At 45.1% G+C, this 24,934-nt stretch overlaps 1 protein-coding gene across 3 annotated transcripts in view; it reads right to left on the minus strand.

Annotated features, from left to right (window-relative positions):
- The window catches only part of MSH5 (MUTS-homolog 5), a 164,998-nt gene that overhangs the window by 16,080 nt on the left and 123,984 nt on the right, over window positions 1-24,934 (minus strand). For all 3 annotated transcript variants that reach the window (XM_086802993.1, XM_086802985.1, XM_086802975.1), the window contains 4 exons: window positions 15,670-15,746; window positions 15,480-15,569; window positions 15,263-15,324; window positions 15,103-15,164 (listed from right to left, as the gene is read on the minus strand). In XM_086802993.1, coding sequence (XP_086659119.1) covers window positions 15,103-15,164; window positions 15,263-15,324; window positions 15,480-15,569; window positions 15,670-15,746 — 291 coding nt within the window. The remainder of the gene's footprint in view (window positions 1-15,102; window positions 15,165-15,262; window positions 15,325-15,479; window positions 15,570-15,669; window positions 15,747-24,934) is intronic.

Raw genomic sequence — 24,934 nt, forward strand, 5'->3', positions numbered from 1 at the left:
CTGAAGAGGGGGGTAGCACCTCCGCTCCCTTGATACAGACAGGCTCATATGACATCTAGAGGTCGCTTGGTGCAGCTTTTGTCACACCCGAAGGTACTGATGGCGGCTGACAGCACATCTGTTTATGGGACTTCTATGATATATGTGTACTAGTCACATTAGATGTGGTGGTTGTGTATGGTTCACAGTGGTATACAACTTGGACTATTACTACAGCATTGGTTTGCAGTGAATGTTGCTACATATGCATGGCTTAGAGAGATTGGGACGCTGATCTTGCCATATTGTACTTTTCACTTTGGATGTCTTGCTGTATCACCAGATTGCAATCGAGGACACTCGCCATTTTTCAAGAGGGGGGTATGTCATGACCCTGTGAAATTGGTACAGCACAAGTGTGGGCATGGTGGTCGGTGAGCAAGATAAATAGTTAATTGTTCATACTTGGGTTCCCGGACAAAAGGTTAATTTGTGGACATCCCCAAGTGTGAAGGGGGACCAGGGGATTAAAGTTATTAAAGTTTATAACCTTGGGTGGCCCCTAGGCATAAGTGGCCCCTAGTAAAGTTCCAATAAACTTTATGAGGCCCCTAGGATAAGTTTGGGGAGGGGCTACTCCATTTTTGGAAGTACACGCCTTTCTCCCTTTATTCTCTCTCTTGCTTTTAGAAAGGGTAAGGCAGCTGGCAACGTGGAGAGGAAGGCGTGAAGGATTCTCAAAAAGCATGGGCGCTGAATTTCTGGAAGAGAATCGCCTGAAGGGATACATACAGGGTTGCTTGGCCGGTTCTCTCCATAGGCATACAATTGGACAGCTGGTGCAGGTCGACTACTGCACAGCTGGTGCAGGTCGGCTACTGCACAGCTGGTACAGGCGGCTACTGGACAGCTGGCGCAAGCGGCTGCAGGTCAGCTGGTACAGGCGGCTACTGGACAGCTGGCGCAGGTGGCTGCAGGACAGCTGGTACAAGCGGCTGCAGGACAGCGGGTACAAAAAGAGATGGGCGAGGATGACTGCAGGTGGGTGGTTGACAAGGCAGCAAGCGCACCCTGAAACTCTCTCTCCCCTCTCTCTCTCTCTCTCTCTCTCTCTCTCTCTCTCTGGCCTGCATTTTTCTTTCTCTCTCCGTTGCCTGCATCTGCAATTGTCTCTTCGCCTGCATCTCTGCGCCCCCTGCATCTTTCTCTCTTTCGCTACTTCCATCTCTACGCCCCTTTCATCTTTCTCTCTCTTCGCTGCCTAAATTTCTCTCTTCCCTTGCATCTTTCTCTCTTGCGAGACATGCGGGACACCCAGTCAGGGTGCTGACCACAGAGGATATTGAGGAGATCCGCCAGCGTCCGATGCGGCACATATTATGAGATGGAGGCACCTCCATAGTGTACCCCCCCGTCCCACATGATATTGTATCCCCTCACTGTACTCCACTCACCTCCATAGCGTGCCCCCCCCCCCCCCCCCCCCCCCCCCCCTCACTATATTCACACCCTATAAGGGTTTCTATTTACCTTCCAGTTCCAGTTTCATTTTCTAGGTGCCAGTAGTATCATCTTTATTTTTCATTTTCTAGTCTTTTATCCAGACATTGTATCAGATCCACCATGATGTAACTTTTTGGTCTCATAGGTCATTATGGCCTTTTGAAGTTGTTAATATAACATTTCATTTCATCTCTCTCTCTCTCTCTCTCTCTCTCTCTCTCTCTCTCTCTCTCTCTTCGCTATTCGCCCGCCTCCCTCTTCCCACCCACCGTTCCTCAGCCCCCAAGGCAGCAACATAACTCTGTCTCTACTGAATCTCTCCTCTTTCTCTTTCCCCTACATGGCTTGAACCCCCCCCCCCCTCCCTGCTGTTGCTGTTTCGCGCTGGTGTCATGGATTGATTTCCAGTCCATTGGCTGTGGAAAGTTCTGCAAAAAGTCATGGCCAAGACAAGAGTTAAAGAGGAGCTCATGAAGGTGGAGGACAAGCTTGGCACAATTATCAAAGAAAACAAGAAGATGGTCGACTCTTCCATTACCGCAATCATAAACCGCCTCTCCAAACTCAAGAAGGGATTTGACAAAATCCAAGAGCTCGAAGAGAGAACATCCAAGCAAGAGGTTTGAGATTTCAGCCTTAAAGGAGGAACTAGTGGAGGCCAAATTGCGTGCTAAAAGTCAAGCGGCTGAAATCTTAGCCCTCAAAAAGGAGTTGGAAGCCACTTCAAAAGGCAAGCTTGAGGATGGAAAATTTCAGCCCTCCTTTATTGAAGAGCTGAATACCATCAAGGAACAAATGAGGATCATTCGAGAGGAGGAGGAGCAACATAAAGAGAAGACATCTTCATGGGTGGAGGTGATCACAAAGACACAAAAGAAGATGGACGAGGCGGAGAAATGGATCGAGGTCACCAAGAAAGGGAAAGGTAAAGAATCGCCACCCATCCCCGCTCCCACCATCATCAACATGACCCTTGAAGAGGAGAAAAGGAGGAAGACCCGGGCCTTACATGTACGAGTGTCCGGTCTAAAAGACCGTGATGATGTGGAAGGGGAAACCAAGGAGCTCTTCTCTATGATGGGCATTGAAGCCACGCACACAAAGGCATGGAGAGTGGGAAAGAAGAGAGAAGGTAGTGGCAAATCTTCTAAGGAGAGAGCACTTATCATTCGTTTCCCCTCCATGGAAGCGAAGAAGGATTTCTTGAAGAGACATCCTACACTCAAGAATTTGGGAATATTTCTTGGAGACGTCCTACACTCAAGAAGACGGGAATATGTCTTGGAGATGACCTCACACTCTCGCAACTTGCCCACATGAAAGAAGTTATGCCCGAGATAAGGGCAGCCCGAGAGAAAGGGAAAGTGGCCTTCTATAGAGATGGTAGAGTGGTGATCATGGAGAGGCGCTCTTCATGACGGCGCGAGACCTATGGGAACAAAGAAGAACTAAAACTTGCAAGTGGCTGTCCAGCAAATCAGCCCACCTTCCTCTTGCTTCTCCTCTTCCCAAATAGTCCAGAACAGTCCAGACTACACCCAAAGTTTCTACTTGGAATTGTAATGGATTTTTACGCCTTGATGTAGGGGCTTTTGAGGATAGTTTCACTGGGAGGGACATCATCTTCTACTGTGAGACGCATCAGGCTCCTGCACAGTCCATGCCACATGTTGATGGGAGATAGCTTGTAGACAGGAGACTCGTTCAAAGCATAGAGGACGGGGCTCAGGAGGAGTGGCAGTATTGTTTAGAGAGGACCTATAGCCACTGATACATATAGTACGCAGAGATGAGCAGGCTAGGTACATGTGGGTTAGACTGAGGGCAGAGACGGGCAGGTACCTCTACATTGCTATATGCTATTTTGCTCCTAGTACATCAGTGTATGCATCACCTAGCGGGCAGTCTCCCTTTTCTATTTTGGATGATGACATTTGGGAGTTCTCCAAGGATGGTGACATCATTCTCTTGGGGGACTTCAATGCCAGGACCGCCCATAACCAGACAGTATTTTATGATACCTCAGAGGAGATGTTGAGGGAGCTTGATGTTAGGGATATGGGCCTATCTAGACTCTCACAAGATGAAGAACATACAGTGTATGGGCAGTATTTGATAGACATGGGGACTGCACATGGATTGGCCATCTTGAATGGCCTACAGAGATTCCCGACATCGGGCGGTTTCACTAGCTTTCCACATCAGCATGGTGCTAGGACAGTGGACTATGTTATGGCTCAGCCCAGTCTCATTCCCTCTTTTCACGATTTTATGGTAGGCACTAGGCCGGTTGGAATAGCAGTGGATCATGCTATCTTGTCCTTCACTCTCACATTTCAGTTCAGCACCGCTCCATTGGGACAGGTCTCAACACACACTCGTTATACCTTTACGAGGGAGACTGACACCGTGTACACGGATGAGATATACAGACGCTTATGTGTCGAGGAGCTGGGACGGCCATTAGATGAGCTCACTCAGATATTGATAGAGACGCTTCATGCTGCAGCATCAGAGGCATATCCCCATAGTCAGCCTACACGGAGACGATCTGGGAACATGCCCCAGAACAGCTGGTATGATGAGGAGTGCAGAGAGATGAGGATCAGATTACATAGAGAGGTGCTCATGGGTGTTACCACTCACAGACAATCACGGATTACCTTCCGGCACCTAGTGCGACGGAAGAAGAGGGCTTATCTTGCTCAATTAGAGAGGGATTTGTATCAATTATTTATGAGTCGGGACTCAGGCGAGGCATGGAGACTATTCCATGAGCATTCACCATCACTAGCCATTACCTCCACAGAGATTTGGGGTGAGTATGCAGCATCCGTGCACACAGCACTAGGACAGCCGTCCCTGCCAGACCCATCGGAGCCATGCCCAGAGACATGTGCTTTCTTTACTGCTGAGATGGTAAGGAAAGCTATTGACAGGATGAGGACTAGGAGAGCATATGATCATGATGGTTTGGTAGCAGAACACTTTATTCATGCCAAAGATATGCTTGCAGAGCTTATTGCTATGATATTTAACCGAGCCATGTGTGAGGGTTTTCCTGAGACTTGGAATATGTCCACAATTGTGCCTATCTTCAAGTCAGGGGATCCCATGCTTCCTGGGAATTATCGTACCATCATGATTGGTCACACATTGGCTAGATTATATGCATCTATTCTTGAGAAGGAGTTGAGTCGATGGGCACAGAGAGAGGGCATACGTGCATCAGGGCAGGCAGGGTTCAGGAGAGGTTTCTCCACTCTTGACCATATCTTGACACTCAGAGCTATTATTGAGGAGGGCTGCTTATATGGTAGGAGGATTTATTGTTGCTTTGTGGATTTCCGCAAAGCTTTTGACACAGTACCGAGAGCCATACTGATGCGCAGACTACAGGAGATGGGAGTGCCCACAGAGCTGATTTGGGGAATCATGGCTTTATACAAGACAGTTGTGGGGCAGGCACGTACTACTCAGGGTATACCTGAGATGGTTCACTCCACAATTGGGGTGAAACAGGGCTGCCCCCTTTCTCCCACCTTATTTGGGATGTATGTGGATGAGGTTTCGGATTATGTAGAGCGGGAGGGTGACAGAGGAGCATAGCTAGCAGGGACATGGATTCCGCTGTTATTGTATGCTGATGATATTGTGCTGATCTCAGATTCTCCAGAGGGGATGCAGCGTCATTTGGATGCCTTGCACACGTTTGCACAGGACAGTGGATTGTCTGTTAACCTTGGTAAAACCAAGGTGATGGTGTTTAACACCACAGCACAGTGGGTTAGGAGGTCAGTACCCACCTTTACATATGGTGAGGAGATAGTGGAGTATACAGATGCATATACTTACCTTGGTGTGGTTTTTAGTGGCCCACTATTTTCCTTGAGGAGAGCGGTGGAGACCAGATTGACCAGAGCTTATGCAGCATTGGGGAGACTAGAGAGGATGTGTTCGCAGGTTCAGTTTCAGGAACCTCGAACAAAGCTCTGGCTCTTTGACACTTTGGTCACTTCAGCCATGCTGTATGGAGTGGAGATATGGGGACCCTCAGTGGATCACTACAGCCGAGCTGGTAGCACTGATGGATGGAGATGTATGGAGAGGCCCTTGGTTTCCATTATTTCCCGGATTATTATGGCCAAGGCCTCCGTACCACATGAATATCCATGCAGAGATGGCTGCCCCCCCATTGGTAGTAGAGGCAGTCACTCGATCAGTCTCCTTTATACATAGCACTTGGGCTCTCCCTAGAGACAGATATGCTCGCTTAGCCCTGGAGTCTTCACGACAGTTGGCATCACAGGGAGATGGATCATGTTGGTATGCATAGATGACAGCTTGGTTCCAACTGCATGGCTTTAGTATGGGCAGGCTACCTCCATTTTAGTACTCCCTGGATGCACCCTCCCTCTCTCTCTCACGGGCAGAGATTACCAGACTTATCAGGCAAGACTTGACTTAGCTAGACACTAGGAGGACATGGATACAGCCGACACACGAGCTTGGTACGAAGATGGCTTTCTATAGAGATCATCTTCTCCAGCTCACGGAGGATGGGTTTGTGATTAGACCCAGCTATATGGATACTCATCTTTCTCATGGGGTACAGTGTGCTATTGGTCAGATGCGCACATCCTCACACCAACTAGAGATTGAGACTGGCAGATTCAGAGGAGTACCAACTGAGGCCAGGATTTGTCAGCTGTGCCAGATGGAACTAGAGACAGAGTTACATTACATATGTCACTGTCCAGTATATTATGAGATACGAGGCCGTTTTCACTGCCTGTTCAGAGGGGGTTTCGGACCACTTTCTAGAGTCATGAGATACCAGGATCAGAGATGCCTTGGATTACACTTGCTGGAGCTGCGTAGAGAGGGTCTCTTGAGAGGGAGGGGATCAAAGAGGGAGAGACACCTACAGAGGCAGATTACAGACTTCTTTCGACCAGAGCTTGAGCAGTCAGGCCAGTAGGCATTGCAGCTAGCCCCAGAGTATAGCCACACCAGAGGTACACTGATTGATCGGGCTATAGAGCTGGGGCGGTCCAGGCACCCCAAGATGAGAGGCCCATCTCGACACCGGCGGAGACTACAACAGACGATCAGGACCATACTAGCACAACATGGGAGACGTCCAGTCAGAGTACTCACCATGGAGGACATTGAGGATATCCGCCATTGACCGATGAGAGACATCTTTGGATAGTGATGTATATGATGCTTACCTTTGTTGCTGGAGTTTTCCTCCCAGATGTTATCCATTAGGAGCTCCTAGTACCTTACTTTTCCTCATAGTTGTTTCAGTTTTAGTTAGTTGCTTAGTTGTTTTTAGCTTTTCTTACACAGACATTGTATCAGATCCACCAATTGTTGTAACCTTTTTGGTCTCATAGGTCATTTTGGCCTTCTGAAGACGTTAATATATCATTTCATTTCTCTCTCTTCCCCTCGTGTGAGCTCTGGAGGGCAAAGGCAGGTGGCTACAATTCAGGACAGCATACTCAATACTCTTAGGGCTGGTGTTTCTGAGGAGGATTGGACTAAGGGACAGCAGTGTACCTGCTGAATATCTTTCTCTCTTTCCACTGGCTTACAACTGCTTCAGAGTTGTTTCTTCTGGCCCTTTGTGAGAGGAGGGGTGTGGCAGTTTGAAGGGTGGAAACAGAGTTAGATTGTGGATTTGTTCTTTGGCTGAGTTTGACGCTACGATCATGGAACAGCGAGATGCGTGCTCAAGGCTTCCCTGTTGCATTGTCTTGGTTGATTAGAGGAGACAGCAGTGTGTTGCTTTTGTGGGACACAGATCCGTGTGTGTATCCTCTATGCTAAGAGGTCTTGAGGGTTGCCAGATTGGACATGCAGGTTTCTTTTCCTTGACTGGCTTTGTTGTACTTTTTTTTTTTTGAATTGAATAAAGAAGTACCGAAAGGGGCGCCAAGCTTTGGGGCCAACAGGTGTCGTTCTCCTTTTTGTTTTGGAGCACTCTAGCTCCTGTTTAATTGTTTATTGTCTGGACTACAATTGGTTTGGGTGACTGCTAGTCTACCGCACTTTGGTTTTTACCAGAGGCCGGTTTTCCCCTCCAATAGGAAGTCACAACAATGGAGCAACAACTCTCCCATGCATATACCATTGAGCTATCGTTGTCAACAAATTACTGAGCTCACGGTGTCCTGGAACCGCCTTTCCTCCCTAGAGACTGACATTGCTGATCTCCCAAACACTCCATGACCCCATCCGTCACACTCTTCAGTCTCTGCTCTTAGTGGCCTCTCCACCCCTCCATCTCCCTCATTAGGTGCCACCTTGAGTGGTAGCACCACCTCTTAGGGATTCTCCTCTGCTGAGCATTCTGGTGCGCCTACTACTTCTACATGACACCAATGTAGTCACCTCTTGAGAGATGAAAATGGTATCTAGCTTTTACCAAACCTTAATCCCCAAACAATAATGCATAAGCTCAAGATCAACCATGTTAGACTTTGCACTAAGCATCTATTGTGTCTGTGAGATCGATCCCCTATCGAGACGAGGTCATCTACATAGAGAACAATGACCATGTACATTCCTGCTTCCTCACTTACATAAGTTTGCATCTGAAGGACTGCGTATAAGATCAATACTCACAAAAAAGGCATCAATCCTTTGATACAATTTTTGTGAGGCTTGTTTCAGCCCGTATACCTCCTCCTCGAGGTTCCCGTTGGAGCAAAAGCTGATTTTACATTTATTTGGAGAACAGGTCACCCCCCCGTGCTGCCAATGAAAGAACGGTGTGGATTGTTGTTAACTTGGCTATAGGAGCAAAAGTCTCATCAAAGTCAACACCTTCAAATGTGCAAAACCTTTGGCAACCAACAGTACCTTGTCCTTTTTCAAAAATGCCATCAATCTGTATTTTGCCTTGCAAAAGCCACTTAGTGCCAATTAACTTGCGTCTTGGAGGATGATCTACAAGGTCCCAATTGTGGTTTTTCAAGATAGAGTCATATTCTACTTGCATGGTTGCTGTTACGTCCCGATAGGTCTAGGGGCATGTACTAACCTAGGATTAGGGTCAAGATTAACTCAAGATTAGGGTTAAGGGCTTAGCCAGGGCATGGGGGACCTGGAGGGTTCACACGTGGGCTAAGGGTGCTAGCAAGCATAGTTGCTAGGAACATTTAAAAAAATACTTATAAACTTAGGTATTTTCAATTTTGAGATATGGAGTATTTTAAAAAGGAGGGAAGCATCATAGTACAGAGGAAGGTCAAACAACCATAGACAAGAAAAAACAAAACCATTACTCCCAAAAAAAGGAATGAAAAAAAAAGTTTTAAAAAACATTTATTTTCCCAAAAAAATCCGTATGAGTCCGTACGGTATCATACGGTTTTCCATACGATATGATGTCGTACATCGTACGGAAACAACTATGCTAGCAAGAACAAGTCTAAATTGGCTTAGAGCTTATAATTAATAGCCTAGGGCTATCACGTTGGGACATCATGCTGAGTTGCTACTGAGGCTTATGAGTTTGATGATGATGATGATGATGATGAGGAGGAGGAGGAGTTTGTAGATGAGGATGAGGAGCCCATTGATCATGCTGAGGATGAGGGGAGCTTTGATGAGGCTTACATCATGCTGAGTTGCTACCGAGGCTTATGAGTTTGATGATGATGATGAGGAGGATAAGGAGGAGTTTGCAGATGAGGATGAGGAGCCCATTGATCATGCTGAGGATGACGGGAGCTTTGATGAGGCTTAGGGCTACTTAGTATTCTTCCACTCTCTACTTATGTTTTGTCCACTTCCTACTTATGTTTTTCCTCATTGCTCAGGAGTCGGTCTACAGGTTTGCGGCTTGCCCACTGAGCAGTGAGCACTCCATCATCCATGTTTTTGCTTGCTTCCACTTGTGTTTTATTTAGTTTCTTGAGGCTTGGACCTCCTCATGTTTGTCCACAGCCTATAGGTGGCAGGTTTTGGCATTTGCCCACTGCACGCTCCCTACTTATGTAATATGTTACATCATTGATCATACATGTAATATAAAGTCCGGAGTTTGGTTTCTGGCTCTACATCATTTATGTTTTTTCTAATCCCAAAATCTTTGCAGTTTCAAGTTTCTTTGGTTTTTTATGTCATATGTAGCATGTTTTTCCCTAAATTTAGGGTGCCATATGGTATCCGATGTATGGAATTTCTTGGGGATCTATACCGTACTTTTTTCGTACTTCCATACACGTATGTAAAAAATATGAAGCTTACCACCTTTTGTTGAAGCACAAGAGGATCCAAAGTGATGGTCTCAACAGACCACACCCAAGGATTATTTGATCTACAACTAAACCCCTAACAATGTTTCATAGACCTGACATTGTCTGATGCGTCGCATGATCGTGATGGATTGTAGCTAGTGACTCACCACCCCCAAGCCTGAGGTCTAACTGTTGTGAGCCTGCTTGGTACCAATGGCTCTAACCTAGCATCCCATACCACTAGGCCGAACCACCCACCTTGTAGCCACGAGAACACACACTTGGTAACCCCAAGCCAGCGCGTGAGTACTTGACTTAAGGTCACTTATATAGTAATAACCCAGCTATTATTGGTCCTTGCTTTATTTATAAGCTTTTAGCCATTATTAGCTATAGGCTATTAATTATAAGCTCTTAGCCAATCTAAATCTCTTCTTGCTAGCACCAATGAGGTGATAGCTCAAGTGTTGAAGGTGTTTGCCTAGGACCAAGAGGTCCTAGGTTCAAAACCCCTCTTGGTGCTTCCTCGACGGCATCGCCTACGGGAGGATAAATAAGTGCCCACGGGCGGCCGGCCGCCTACAAGTGGTGAAAATTAGTAACTATGGGAGGGTCTTGGGCTAAAGGCCAGTTGAAAAAAAATAAAAAAATAAAATCTCTTCTTGCTAGCGCCCTTAGTCCACGTGTGAACCCTCTAGGTCCCCATGCCGTGGCTAAGCCCTTAACTCTAATCTTTGGTTAACCCTAACCCTAATCCTAGGCCTTTCAAGACATGACGTGTGAACCCTCTAGGTCCCCATGCCGTGGCTAAGCCCTTAACCCTAATCTTTGGTTAACCGTAATCCCAGGCCCCTAGCTCTAATCCTAGGCCTTTCAAGACGTGACGTACTTCCCCCCTTCACTTCGATTCACGTCCTCATGAATGCATAAGGAGACAAGCCTATGTAAGCGAATCCTTGAATCCGGACATCCATCCATAGCATCTACTCAAGTCTACTACCTCTTGCCTAGGCTAGTGTAAGACTCTTCTGATGAGATTCCATGATTTTTTTTCATGATGAGATTCCATGGACACATTGTACACCTTCTGTCTCATAGACCCGTTGGGTCTTTTGCAAGACATTAATATATCTTCTTCTTGTAGATCGTGCTATAAAGATCCAATTGTTTATTGTCAATCTAACTCTCGTCCACGAACTAAATCTCAATAGGACATCCAGTCACAAAGTGCAACAAGCTCTACCGTAACAACCCTAGCACAACTCAACTATCATATCAGATGGCATCCTGCATTAGTTGTTGGCAAACACTATTCCACTGAATGCATAACCAAGTCCTAGTGCCCTGTACTTCCAGTACAACAAACCTATCACAAGATCTCCATGTCCAATCCTCATCTAAGACTGAACGGAGATTGGGTTTTCGGTAGCTTCTCGCATCTACTTGAGGGCAAGTATAAAACTCCCCATCAACTTCTGCAAATGTCCTCGAACAGCCTGAAAACAGGATATGACTAACAACCACTTTTACTTTCACTCACCCCACCAAATTGGGATGAACCAAAGGTTCACGCAATCCCATTAATAGAGATCCTGAAGGACAATGGTTATAACTTATTCCACCACCACTAATATGTTCATGCGTAACACCCTATTGAACAGGTGGAAAATCTACATGATTTCCAAGTCCTGGAATGAAAATAACCCCCTTGGGGTATCAAACGGTCCAATCGTCACAAGTGGTCTAAACATTCACTCTAAAACCGAGAAGTTCCAAACTTCTTATCTTTCTCATTTACAATTTCGATGCATCACATGATTTCCAAGTCTTGGAATGAAAATAACCCAGTGGAAGTGCGTCCACCTTGGAGTATCAAATGGTCCAATCGTCACAACCGGTCTAGACATTCACTCTAAAACCGAGAAGTTCCAAACTTCTCATCTTTCTCATTACAATTTCGATGCATCAATTTTATCTGGCCATCACAAGAGAGTATGTGAGAAATCAATGTAGGGGTAACATGCCATGCCCAGATAACCAAGAAAGTTCCTTATCTTGTTGTCTCTCGCAAGCTAGCATTGCTCCTCACAGTTACGATAGATTAACTATGCCAAAGCATAGAGTGCCCCAAACAAGAAACCCACAAAGCCTCCGGAGATCCTACATGAGAATACACTCAGGTCTCCCATACGTCCAGAGCACACCCCACATAAAACCTGCATTAAGTATGATCATAGGTCGAATGGCCAACTTCCCCCCTACAACCCAACCTTAGAGCAACCGAATTCTCCTTTGAACACCAAGGTCAAACCTCAAGTCAACTTGAGGGTCAATCCAATCCATGCAAAATTAATAATGAAAGATACCACCATGTGCACACCACAATCCATGTCCCTGGCTCCGGCAGTTAGCTCCAGTGGCCGTCTATAAGCCATATGGAAATCTCGGCCAAGGCATCCTAAAGTATGACCATGACCACAAGACTGCCTAACTTAGCATCCCATCTTGGGTTAAGTAAATACCCAACAAGACTTCCTCTGCCACCTGCCACCCTGTGGCTATCCAGATAACACCAAGGATTCATGGTAAAGCGTGGTATCCATTCCCCTTGCATCACCCATAAAAAGAAACAAGAGCATGCAACAAAATAGATTCCGTCACAATTTGGCAAAGACCCTTGAAAATTTTAAAAATTACTAATTAAGGGTGTTACAAAAAAAAGTATAAGCTTATAGCCCATGTCGATTGCAGCCATGTGGTCACGGAGATCTTTGATTCTGATGAGACACATCTCCACCCCTTTACCTTCGTTCAACTTCCCTTGTTGAAGCTGATTTTTGAGACTCTGAATCCTTCAGGGATTCGTGGACTCATATTGGCTTTGCAACAAAACCTTGACATGTTGAACCATGGTAAGCACGCTATCTTCCACACTAGTGATGATGGTCTAGAGAGCATATGCATCCCTTCGTCTCTAAGCTTGGACAAGGTCTGTAGCAAGTGGTATAGGGTTGCCATGTTTGCATCCCTTGCTGGTGGGAGGTGAACATCAACACCAATGATGGTGTCCAGGAGCTTATCAGAAGAAAGAATAGCCTTAAGCTTGAACCTCCAGAGAGCATAATTGGTGTCATTAAACTTTCCATCAGCATCGAATGGTGGTGGGTGGGGTCTTGCGAAGGTGTCATTTCTCTTAAGAAACTGCTAAACAAAAATTAGCAAATAAGTTTTCTATTGAGCCAAAGCTCTAATACCATGTAAGAGAATACAACGTGTGGTGTATACACCAGAACACTCACAAGGAGGTCTGCGGTCATAGTTGATGCCACTGTCTTTGGTGTAGACTCGGCTCATAAAGATGAACTAGAAACTATTATGCAGCTACTCCACCTCCCATGGCCATCCAAGCTCATCTTGGGTCCCGTTCGGGCCCTGCTCATGGATGATTTGTCAGAAATGGGAACAGTATCAATCCTGCAAAAGAGTCAGAGAGCCTCTCCTCTTGCTGCCTCCTCGTAGGAGAGAGTGGGGTCAAACTCAGGCACCCAAGCTACTGCCCCCAGGTAATCGTACATAGAACGGCACATACTGTCGTGTAGAGGCGAAGGATCCTCTTCTAAACCTGTTGTGCTTTGGGGCAGTCCCAAAGCCAGAGCCATTGTGACTCCATAGAATGGTTGCAACGCGCACAATGTGTCGGCCGTCCTCCGCGGCCAACCATGTGGCGACGGCAATGCTACTACGGCAATGCTACTATGGGCTAACTCTAGAGGAAGAGTGTGATCTTCCTTGGTCAATAGTTGTCCCACCGATGCTTCCAAAAATCTCCAAGGAAGTGGGGAGAGATGCCCTAGGAGGACCAAGGAGCTGCCGTTGCCGGGGTATCATCGATCTCATGAATCTGGAGCCTCTGGCCCATCCGGGGTACCATCGATTTCATGAATTTGGATCCTCCAACCCATCCGGGTACCATCAATTTTATGAATCTGGAGCTCATGATGAGCTGCCACTCTGGAGTACCATGGATCTCATGAATGTGGATTTGCCAGAGTACCATCGATCTCATAAACTCGCCGTGTAGTAAAAAAAGGGACTCCCTCTCGCCTGAGTACCATTGGACACGTGTCATTAGAGGTTGGCCCTCCCAGAGCCAAAGTTGGCAAGATTAAGAGGGATGCTATCATTTCTTTTGGTTCTATTATTTGGTTGACACAGTCTGGGCCACAGCTGAGATTCGAGGGGACTGACAGGAGCTTGGCCATTATGGTTAGGCAAGGAGTTGCTCGGCAGTGTTGTCTTCAGGATTTGCCACTTTCACACACTGTCCCTCCGGCACAGAGGTTAGACAGTTCTTGGGAGATTATTGCTAGCATCTCAGCCTGGAATATCTGGAAGGCTAGATGCACCAAGGCTATTGAGGGTACTCCCGTTCTTGTTTCTCAGTGTCTTTGCAGGATTTGGACTGATATTATTCACACCATCATGGCTACCTGGGCCAGAATCCAGGGATCTTCGAGGGCTGCGGAGAGGAAGCACGGCCAGTTTATGAGAGAGTGGGACACTGGTATCTTTTTCACGTCCTCTCATTCAGGACCCTATTGGCAGCACAGGGCTCCTGATTGGTTGAGATCTCCACCTTTCTTGGTGTGAAATCTCCATTTTGTAAATTTTTTTCATACTGAATAGAAGTCTCCTTTCTGGAAAAGAAAAAAGTTGGCAAGATTTGTCAATCATGGGCGACCTTCACTGGAGGAGGGTCTATGTCAAACTGGTGATCATGAAACTCACTGCAGAGATCCGCTGCTGAACTCCTTAGTGGGGGAGAGCAGAAGATTATTTCTATGCTCATATTACAAGGTGGATGATTAGGCATGGGCTCTCTCATTGCATATCCACCACTGAAATAGCAATAACAATTTCATAAACCAATGCCATCAAAGAGAATAGGCAGATACAGTTTCACAGGATCTACTAGATTGAGCTAGAGAGGCACCCATCAAAGATGTGAACATTTACCATAACCGCTTTCTCATAGTTTTAAAGGATGGCTTTATACTGATGCCACATAAATTGGGACCACATGCAGCTCAGGATGCATTTCTGAGATTCTCAAGAACAGAATTTGACTATGTGAACCATCAATCAAGTGCTTCAAACCTCCCCATGTTGTATCCAATTCTTTTTAATACTTAATGCACTTGAGCAAAAAAAGAAATAATTTGGATATTTTGATTACACGTCTAAAAAAATGCATAAACCTATGCCTGTAAGATGATATTTGGTTGATAAATTTAGATATTTTGTTTAAAAGTTATTAAACACATAAACCTATGCCTGTAAGATACAGTTCCCAAGGATTTCATACCCGTGGAGGATACTGACAGCGTGCAAAGTAAGTTAACGTGGAGCAAAGAATCCCAATACCGTCTGTAAGACCAAAAAGTCAAACCAATACATGTTGATGTGCTGTTATTATCACCAATTTGTTCAAGCTTACATTAGTTAGAATCGAAGTCGAAGCCAACCTGTGATTAAAGTGCCCTTTCCAAACTCATCAAGAATGCATAATGATTTTTCTGTGCTGTTTCTGCAAAACATTAAACCAGGGGCTGTTAATAAAACCTCTTTTTAAATGAATATGAATAAAATGATTTGGTGCATGAGCAAGTTTTCTGACTTGCCCCCCAACCCACTAACAATTAGTAAGCTATGAATGTAAGTTTATAATAATAAATTTATCACCTGAGCATAATAGAGACTTGGTGTAGATCCATCATGAAAGTTGACTCTTGAAGCATTATTGTGTGCTTACAAGCTACTCCAGAAAAAATTCTGTGTTTGACCATAGAATAGTGGAGATAAAAACCCCGTGTTAGTAAACATCTTGACACTAACTCTCTCAAAACATACACAATATATGACTTTCAAAAACCTGTCTATAAGGCCAATTGTTGCCTTTTCTGCAGGTACAAAACTCCCAATGTGAGAAAGGAAAACTATAAGAGCAACCTGCAAAGTTTGCAGACATTTGATGAGTTCTGCATGTGTGTCATTGCAATTTGCAATGCGAAATTATTCGCTTACAAGGACTTAAATTACTGACTGAAAAAGGTTATAAAAAGCAGAGACCTTAGTTATCTAACAAAAGAGCAATTTTATTAAAGCTGGGACTCTTTTGACGTTGGATGTAAAAATTACACAGCACATACACCAAGAAAATGTCATGGTTATGGTGTTCCCCGTGTCATCACAAGACATGTTTTATGTTCATGTGCAGTGATCATCATTGGGACGGAATCACTCATCAGCCAAGAGGTTACCAGGATGTAGAGGCAGAGGAACAAGTATCTCTAAAAAAGGCACTTTGCCGAAGTTTGGAACTTATCAGGAGCACCTCTCTTCTCAGCAGAGACCATCAGATTCATTCACACCCCCTCTACGGCTGCTGGGAGAATCTTCATTTATAGAGTCACCACGGTCTTGCCCTTTACCACGGGACAATTGTCCCTTACGTACATAGTCACCACGGTAATGTCCTTTACCACCAGACAGTTGTCCCTCATGTGCATAACCACCATGAAATACATGAGACACATTTTCAGCATGATCTTTTATTTGTGTGTGTTCCACGGTGTACATCACAATCTTGCTCACCATGAGTTTGCCTGCTTGAGTGAGCATTGTCACCACTAGCATTATGGCCATAATGCTTAAAAGTACTAGTAGTTAATACATGCATGATACAATCGTCTTCCACACAGAAAGGAGGAACATCCTAGGGGGGGCGGACCCTCCCCTTGATGATATTATATTCACAATACATAACCCCCCTTAGATGATGTTGTCTTAACAAAGAGTATTTGAAATACAAGCTTCACAACCAAATGCCAGATTTCTAATGACAAAATATGCAATGAATACAAATACCAAACATGGATGTGTGTTGTTTTGGAATCTGAAATTCAAAGCTTTGTTTGTCCAGTACGCCATCTCCAAGGAGTTGCCCCTCATTCCCCAATCCCCAGTACCTTGCTAGGCACAACTACTCTCCATAGGTATCCATACTCACTCAAGTGTGTGCCTGGTGGACAAGTAGGAGACCAATGGCCAAGGACGAGGATGTAAAATAGGAATGTTGAGACAGGTCTTCAAGTGTTGATGGCATTTTCCACACGCGTGCACCACCCCTTCAAGGGCACCTAGTGATGAGCCAAGAGCAAATGGACACAACAAATAGTCTTTTTCTCTTCCTATCCTTGTATGGAAAACATCTTCAAGTATACAGGCATCATCTATAAGTGTATGGATGACAGATACACTAGCTAGAGCAGTTCATAGTTGTCAGGTATGATACCGTACGGGAAAATATAGAATGATATAATTTTTTTTCTTATCATACGATAAAATACGGCGTTTTAAACAAATACTTATAAACTTAGCTATTTCCAATTTTGAGATATGGAGTATTTTAAAAAGGAGCAAAGCATCATAGTACAGAGTAAGCTCAAACAGCCATAGACAAGCAAAAACAAGACCATTACCTTAAAAAAAACCTTTTTTTTTGGGGAAAAATCCTTACGAGTCCATACAATATTGCGTACAATATGGAATCGTTTGACATACGGAAACAACTATGGAGTAGTTAGAACTATATACGCACGTGTACAAGCAAAAGGTACAGTGCACAGTAGATTGTACTGTTGTGCAGATGTACGAACATATGGACATTGGTGGCACATGCAAGAACGACAAACGGTACGGATGTACGGATTTGTTGTATGGACACATTTGCAAAAACGTTTTCTTTATTTCCTTGTAGGCTTGGAAGTGAGAGGGAAATAGTCATGCATGGACTTTTGGCAAGGTGGTGCCCATTGGGCCACCTCATCTATGGCCACACCTCTCCCATAAGTGGGGAGGGTGCCCACACACCCTTTTAATCAAAGGGCATGTGCCCAGTAGTGCCTGACCATCCATTTTAATAAATAGCCCAAACTCGCTTATAAGTTGTCCACCCACATTCAATGAAGTGTACCTGCAAAACAGATTACAAGAAAATACTCTCGCATAACTTTCGACTTGTTTACAGCCCACAAACATCGTCACATTACAGGTTCATGTGCACAAATTATGAGAGGGCATCTGCTCTGCTTCCCCAAAACTAGGCATACAAATCTTGTAGACAGTAAAGTATTTCATGCGAAAACACTTTCCAGGCATGTTGATATGCCATGCAATGCATAAAATGTATTGGACAATCTCCCTTTCATTTAGCTTGTACTCGTCCACCTTGTTGTCACGTCTCACTGGACACTAGTTGCGCACTGGTTAGAACTAGGGCGTCAAGACCAAATGATGACATTTCCCACCTTCTTGGGACCTGCACACCACTGATGCCATCCGCCAAAACTTGGCAGATGACATGGATGGGGTTGACAGCTTTTGATAAGGGGGTGAGGGAGATTAACCTCGTCAGTTTCTTCCACATCAGCTTTGCAATTGAGAGAGGCGTCTTATAGATAACTCCACTGAGAAGAGGTTCAACCTATTTTCACCAAGGAACAGGGCAACGTTGAGAGGTCGCGCTAGTAGGTAATATACATTCACACTCATCCTGAGCACCTAAGGCTTTGGACCGATTGCGTTTATTCCATGTTGAAGCCGATACCCAAAACCTTGTGAGCCAAGGAAGAGCCTTCCATTCTTCCCCTAGCCATGCGGATTGTCTCTTGGAATGTTAAAGGCTTGGGTGGAGTAGTCAAGAGTCACAAACGCAAGATGATTATTTGCGAGGAGTTTGCAGCGTGCCCTCATAGTTGGTGACCTCAACATGCTCATCGAGCACCACTTGATAGTAAGATGGACCAGACACTGCGGGAAGCTTTTTCCTAAGGTAGTCACACCTTCCTGTCCTCTCGGTAGCCACGGACGGGAATGTATCTCCATCAACAACCACCTTCTTTCTCACATGGTGGACTTTAGCACCATCATCTTGGGTAGAACCTGATGGATGATTCTATCTATTGGTGTGGATCGGATCGGTGTCATCAATATCTATGCTCCCAATGAAAGCAAAGATAACACATTTCTAGACCCAGGTGCGTCATGGCCTTCCCCACACAAATATTGGGTGCATGGGGTTCGACAACGACAAGATTGAGTCCCCAGAGGTTCACTCCAAGGTGGAAATGGTGGTGTGCCACCTGGCAGGAAATTCACTTCTCCATTCGGCTAAGATGCCTCTCACTTGCCGGAGTACAATTCTTTTTGCACGATGTTAATATATATTCTTCTTCTTCTTCTTCTCCTCATAACCTCTAGTTTTTTGGATCTAATTGCTTATTGCTGCAACAGGACTTGAACTTGGGCCACCTTGAAGGATTCGACTTTGATGAGTGCACTTATGATAGGGGCAATGTACTTCAAGAGGTCAACTTCTTCCTCTTGTTAGTGGTCCAGGATCGTCGACTTGGGGATTTCCATGTGCATGAGAGGAGTCTATGCTAAAGCTTAGCCTCTCTTCACTGCCTGCAAGAGCATACCCCAACTAATGAGTGTATAAGAGCTTAGATGGAGATTGCTCACACCACTCTCGAGGCCACCAAGTCTCGGCATGTGTATTATCGCTACCATGCAAGGGCCTCTTTTTAGACCCAAAGAGGCGGGAAAACTTGTATGAATGAGGTGTGGTTGTAATCTCCTTAAAATAATAAGGCTAGAGGTGGATAGAAGAATCACCAATGAACCTTAAAACTTGAAGCATAAAAAGGAACCTTCGAAACCAAACCTCTGATTTAAAAATCTTAAATGAGTCCCAAAGCTCTAGAAAAGGCACGTTTAAAGAGCCCATGTGAATGAGATTATGAGGGTGAAAACATTTGTCGAGTCAAGGATGCTGATGGTTGCTGGACTACCTCACGGGCACAGTTGGCCCAGGCTTGCGTGAGTCACTATGCCAGACAGTTTGGGCACGTTGCATTTCTGTCGTATGATGTTCTGTCGGCAAGACATGAGCTTCTTCAGCATGTGCGTCTGATTGTGTCCCCAGAACAGGCATTGCAAGTTGAGACACCCTTCACGGAAGAGGAACTGAGAGATGCAATAGAGTCATGTAGTAAATGGAAGTCTGCGGGTTGGGATGGTCTCACTGTAGAGTTCTTCCTTGCGTATTGGGATGCATTATTACATATGATTAATTATGCTTGGGAAACTCAACAAATGCCAGTAACTGGAAAAAAGGGTTGGTCAAATTGTTCCCCAAGAAGCACTTGTGTGAATCATTTGTTGACTGGAGACCCATTACGCTGATGCCTGTTATCTATAAGCTGGTTGCTAAGATGGTGGTTAATCACATTAAAGGTTTTTTGCATGATGGCCTGCATCTTGCTCAGTATGGGTTCATTCCCCGTAGACATATTATGGATAATATTGCCAATGCTTATGTTGGGATAGAATATACTAAGTATACTCAGCAAGACGTTCTCTTACTCCAAGTGGACATTGCCAAAGCATTTCACAGACAGGATGCCCAAGTATACTTAGTAGGACGTTCTCTTACTCCAAGTATTTGTCCTTGCTACCTCCACTGCCCATGCACCAAGCATCTATCTTGAAGTCATTGCCCATGCACCAAGCATCGGCTCGGGGTCATATATGACCATAGTAGAATCGAAATGCGTTTCAGACCGAACGAAATAGACCGAAACGTTTGGAAACATTTCGTTGTATTAAACACGTTTTTTCCCCAAAAAATCCGTCCTATCGTTGTACCAACTTCTCGTTTTGTGGCACACGTTTCAAGGAACTCCTTTGCTGCCACCCCCTTGGATTTCAGATCATGCAAATCGCATTTGGTCTATGACTCATGATGCATGTTGGTGGCAAAGAAGATTGCGGCATCTCTGGGCTTGCAAACTGCCGCTTCGCCCCGACGAGTTTTCTTATGGCGAGTCATGTTTGGGGTTTTCCCAGTTGGACAAGTTTTGGCACACAGACACATTGGTCCATCAACTTGTCACATATGTATGGCCTTGCGGGAGTCCATGGCCCATCTCTTCTGGCATTGCCCTGAGACTCGTGATTTCCTACAGTTTCTTCGGCAGCTTCTGCACTCATGCTTCCGCAGTGCTTCCTTCGGCAAGCTTTACTGGCTATTTGGAGTTCTCCCTGCTAGGCAAGGGTATGATCTTTTTTTCACTTGGGTTCACTTATGGGCTCTTTGGACTCTGTGGAAAGACAGAAACCATAGAGTATTTGGTGCTTCGCCTCTAGCTAAATACCACTTCTTCCGGGCGTCTCTACGACAATCGTTCTTCGACTGTCTGCATGCCCGTGATTTGGATTACCTTGCATACTTGTCATACATTGCTATCTTTTGATGTTGTAGCTACATGTCCTCTTTTTGGGGACTGCTTACTGTAACATAAATATAAACAGACTTCACCAAAAAGAGATTATGAGGGCGAGGAAAACTAAAGCATTTAATATATGCTTGTAAAAAGAACTCTCATACAAGCTTCACGTAACTTTTTCCTACATCATGTTTTTGTAAGAATTTTATACGCTTGTTATTGAAGCTCAATCTCTCCACCTTTTAGATCAAGGTATGTGTTGAACCCTTCCATAATGTTTGGCCAAAATGGGCCGCAACATTCTACTTCAAGAAATCAATGATACTCATACTACTACTACCTACTAGAAAGCTTGGGGTCTCTCGAAAACTTTTAAAAGTATACCATTCACCTCAGAGGGAGTCTTAGACAGATCGATCAAATTGATGTAGCCATACTAGTTAGGGGGTTGTTTGAAATGGGTTTCCTAAAAGTTTCAAAGGCATTTCAAATGGTTTTCGTAAAATCAACCCAAAGTTTCCTACAAGTTTCCTACCTACAAGTTTTTGCATGTACAAAATTTCAAATATATACTGTATAAAATATGTAAAAATAACACTCACTGCATAGAATATATGGAAACATCAATTTAAAGCTTACATGTTAGTTGTAACAATTTACAAAGAGAGTAACGTCTTTATCATAATAGTCTCAATTTTCACACGTTGGATTTGCAGCAAAAAAAACAAGTTAAAAAAAATGCATGACAGAAACGCGTTTCCTAAAAGGAAACGTTTCAGAAACGTTTCCAAGTTTCCTACCCTAAAGGAAATGCGTTTCCTAGCAACTATGGATGAAGCTATACCCGATGAGTGGATTATTGGCACAATTCACGATCAACATCATCCTAGGTGGGTGGGCATTGGGAGTTTTCTATCGAATAGGAGTGCAATTACAGGTGTTAGCCTTGTTGAATCGGGATGAGGAGGGAGATCATGTTTTTTATTCTATCCAGCCAAGATGAAGATTGTTGACATTTGACACACAAGAGCTTATTCTTGGCACTGCCCTTCATCCAGTGAGAGTAGTTAGCCGCTCAGGAAAGCAATGGCATGTTGACCCTCCACCTGATATTGTGACCCATTGGTCTTGGTGCTTATGGGTATATGGTGGATGTCCTATCAGATATCTTCATTGGGATCCTCGTGAGTGGGAGTGGATTGATGCAGCCAATCCTATGAAGAGTAAGCCTTTTTTCAGCTACACTATCCATAATGCTAGGCTGCTCCTACTTGGTTAGATTCAGAGGACTCCTACACTTGGGCCGCACTGCGAGATCTATGACATCACCCCATTGATTCAAAAGATATTTTGGCACAGACTTTGGCACTTATACAAGAGGAGCCAGATCTCCCACTTCTTTTCCTCTGTAGAACATTGATACTACTTGGGAGCTCATTGCCAATATCACAGCCTGGCAGATTTGGAGGGCAAAATGCATAGAGGCTATCGAGGGCACTCAGATATACAACACTCAGTGCATTTGTACTATATGGGGAAATATTATTCTCTTATGGCTAGATGGGATCGTATACAGGGACCATCTAAATCTGCACATGCAAAGTGCACTGTTTTCATGAGGAAGTGGGATCAAGGGATCTTTTTCTCAACGACCCCCCCGAAGGACTCTTTTGGCACCCTTGAGCCCCATATTGGTTGAGGTCTTGTTTTGTTCTGGCTTCCAATTGTGATTTTGTATGGTCTATTCATACTTTTTGGAAAAAAAATGCAAGCTTGGGGTCTCTGTCCCTGCTCCTCATAGATTTTTGACACAGGATTTGAGAGAGATCAGCCTCTTCCTTTCGTTGATAGCGCATAGGAGCCTCGTGGTGGGCACGTAGTAGACTACCATTTCGGGTTGACCAACTACTTACAGCTGATGTGGTGATATCCAGGGGACAACTACATTGCTTTTCGGATTATCCAAAGGTGCAGTGAGTCTGGTAGAGGATTCTTCACTTGTTCACCTCAAATCCCAGCACTCTCTGGTATATCAGTTTGGGGTCAATTGCTTGGTGCAAGGAGGTGGGGTCGCCTTTACTCTAGGAGGACAACACAAGCTTGCACTCCAACTCACCCATTTTTCGATATCAATCATTCCTGTCTCTTTAATCCTGATGCCTCCTTGGATGTGCGAGACCTTTATGAATCAGCTCATTAACAACATCGCCACCTGACCCATTTGGTGAACCAGATGCAGCAATAGTATCAAGACTTCCGTCACCCCATCCACAGGGACCATCTGCTGTTATTTGACAAACCTCATTCACACCCTATAAGGCCGCTAGGAGCGTCGAGTAAGTGATTCAGATAAGATGCAATAGCACCAAGCAGCCTTGGCCCTTCTTGCGTAATCGAATTCTTGCGTAATCGAAGAACGAGCCCCCTCTTTCACTTAAGGAGACTCTACACTTGTTTGGCAGTAAAAGTCCTTAGTATGGCTTTCCCCCTTCCCCCCAATGTAGCCTCCCTCTGAGTGACACGGGGATATGCAGCTTTGGCCCAAAGAGTGACAATGCTTCTAGGCCCATTTCCAGGAGCCCAGGACAAAGGATTGGCTCTTCAATACCCTCATCACACCAGCCTTGATGTATGGATCACCTTTGTAGGGACCAGATCTATCAGACCGGGATTTGCAGCGTGTGGAGAGGCCCAGGTCAAGATGTTCTCTCTCATGATTCGCAGCACACCATCGGTCCCACATGTGATCATTCAGGCAGAGTTTGCTGCAGCCTCGATGGTAGACACATTTTTCCAGACAGTCACCTACCTCCACCACATCAACACAATGAGCCCCCACATTTACCAGAGGCTTGCCATGGAGTCCTCACGACAGCTCTGCACGAGAAGGTGACATTGGAGCATAGTACGCCCGAGTTTCCACCTAGTTCTTATGACACAGGCTCAAGGTTGACCACATCCAAACTCTTCAGTACATCCTGGACTCCCCTTTCCTCCAGCTCTCCCATGAGGATGTCAATCGGACTATCTGGTTCAACCTCCTTAACCTCCACATACACAGCACATGGATTGCACCTTCAGAGCGCCCATTGAAGATGCACTTCTATAGAGATCATTTCCTAGGCTCACAGACGATGGCTTCATCTAGCAACTAGCTACTTGGGTATTCACAGGATGTCACATACCATGCAGATCATGATTGGCCAGCTACAGGTATCCTCCCTACCACCTATGGGTGGAGATAGGGCCGGCAGAATGCATATTCAGAGATGAAGAGCTCATATGGAGACCTCGGGAGGAGAGGATCTATAGATTATGCCACATAGGGGTTGAGACAGAGGAGCACCATACCTGTCACTACTGTGAGATCCGTGAGAGGTACCACTGTCTCTTCCTTGAGGGCTTTGGCCCATTATCCAAGATTATGGACTTCCAAGATCAGCCTGCATGGGACTCTTCCTACTGGAGCTTTGCAGACACAGAGATACACTCCTAACAGAGTGTCGGCCACAACCACCACCCCTCCTTCCTCGCCAACTGACCATCACCAATTTCTTCCGGGCCCAAAGAGAGGATATTGGCATGGAGGACCCCACGGGTGGTCCACCATGGGCATAGTTGTCTGTGAAACTCGTCCTCCTCATGAGGTACGTAAAATACGGTACGGTACGAAACTATGCAAGTAAAACTAATGCGAACCTGTTTTTTTTTAGTGGCTGTTTTTTTTGTGACTTTTTAATGCCCATTTTTTTTCTGCTTGTTTTCTTTTACTGTTTTTTATGGCCATTTGGGCAATGGGAGCTTTCTACCTTGCCACCTTCTCTCGACTTTGCATCTCTAAATGTG

The sequence above is a fragment of the Cibotium barometz genome, chromosome 1 (assembly GCF_041138505.1).
Source record: "Cibotium barometz isolate CiBa-2024 chromosome 1, ASM4113850v1, whole genome shotgun sequence".
NCBI lineage: Eukaryota > Viridiplantae > Streptophyta > Polypodiopsida > Cyatheales > Cibotiaceae > Cibotium > Cibotium barometz.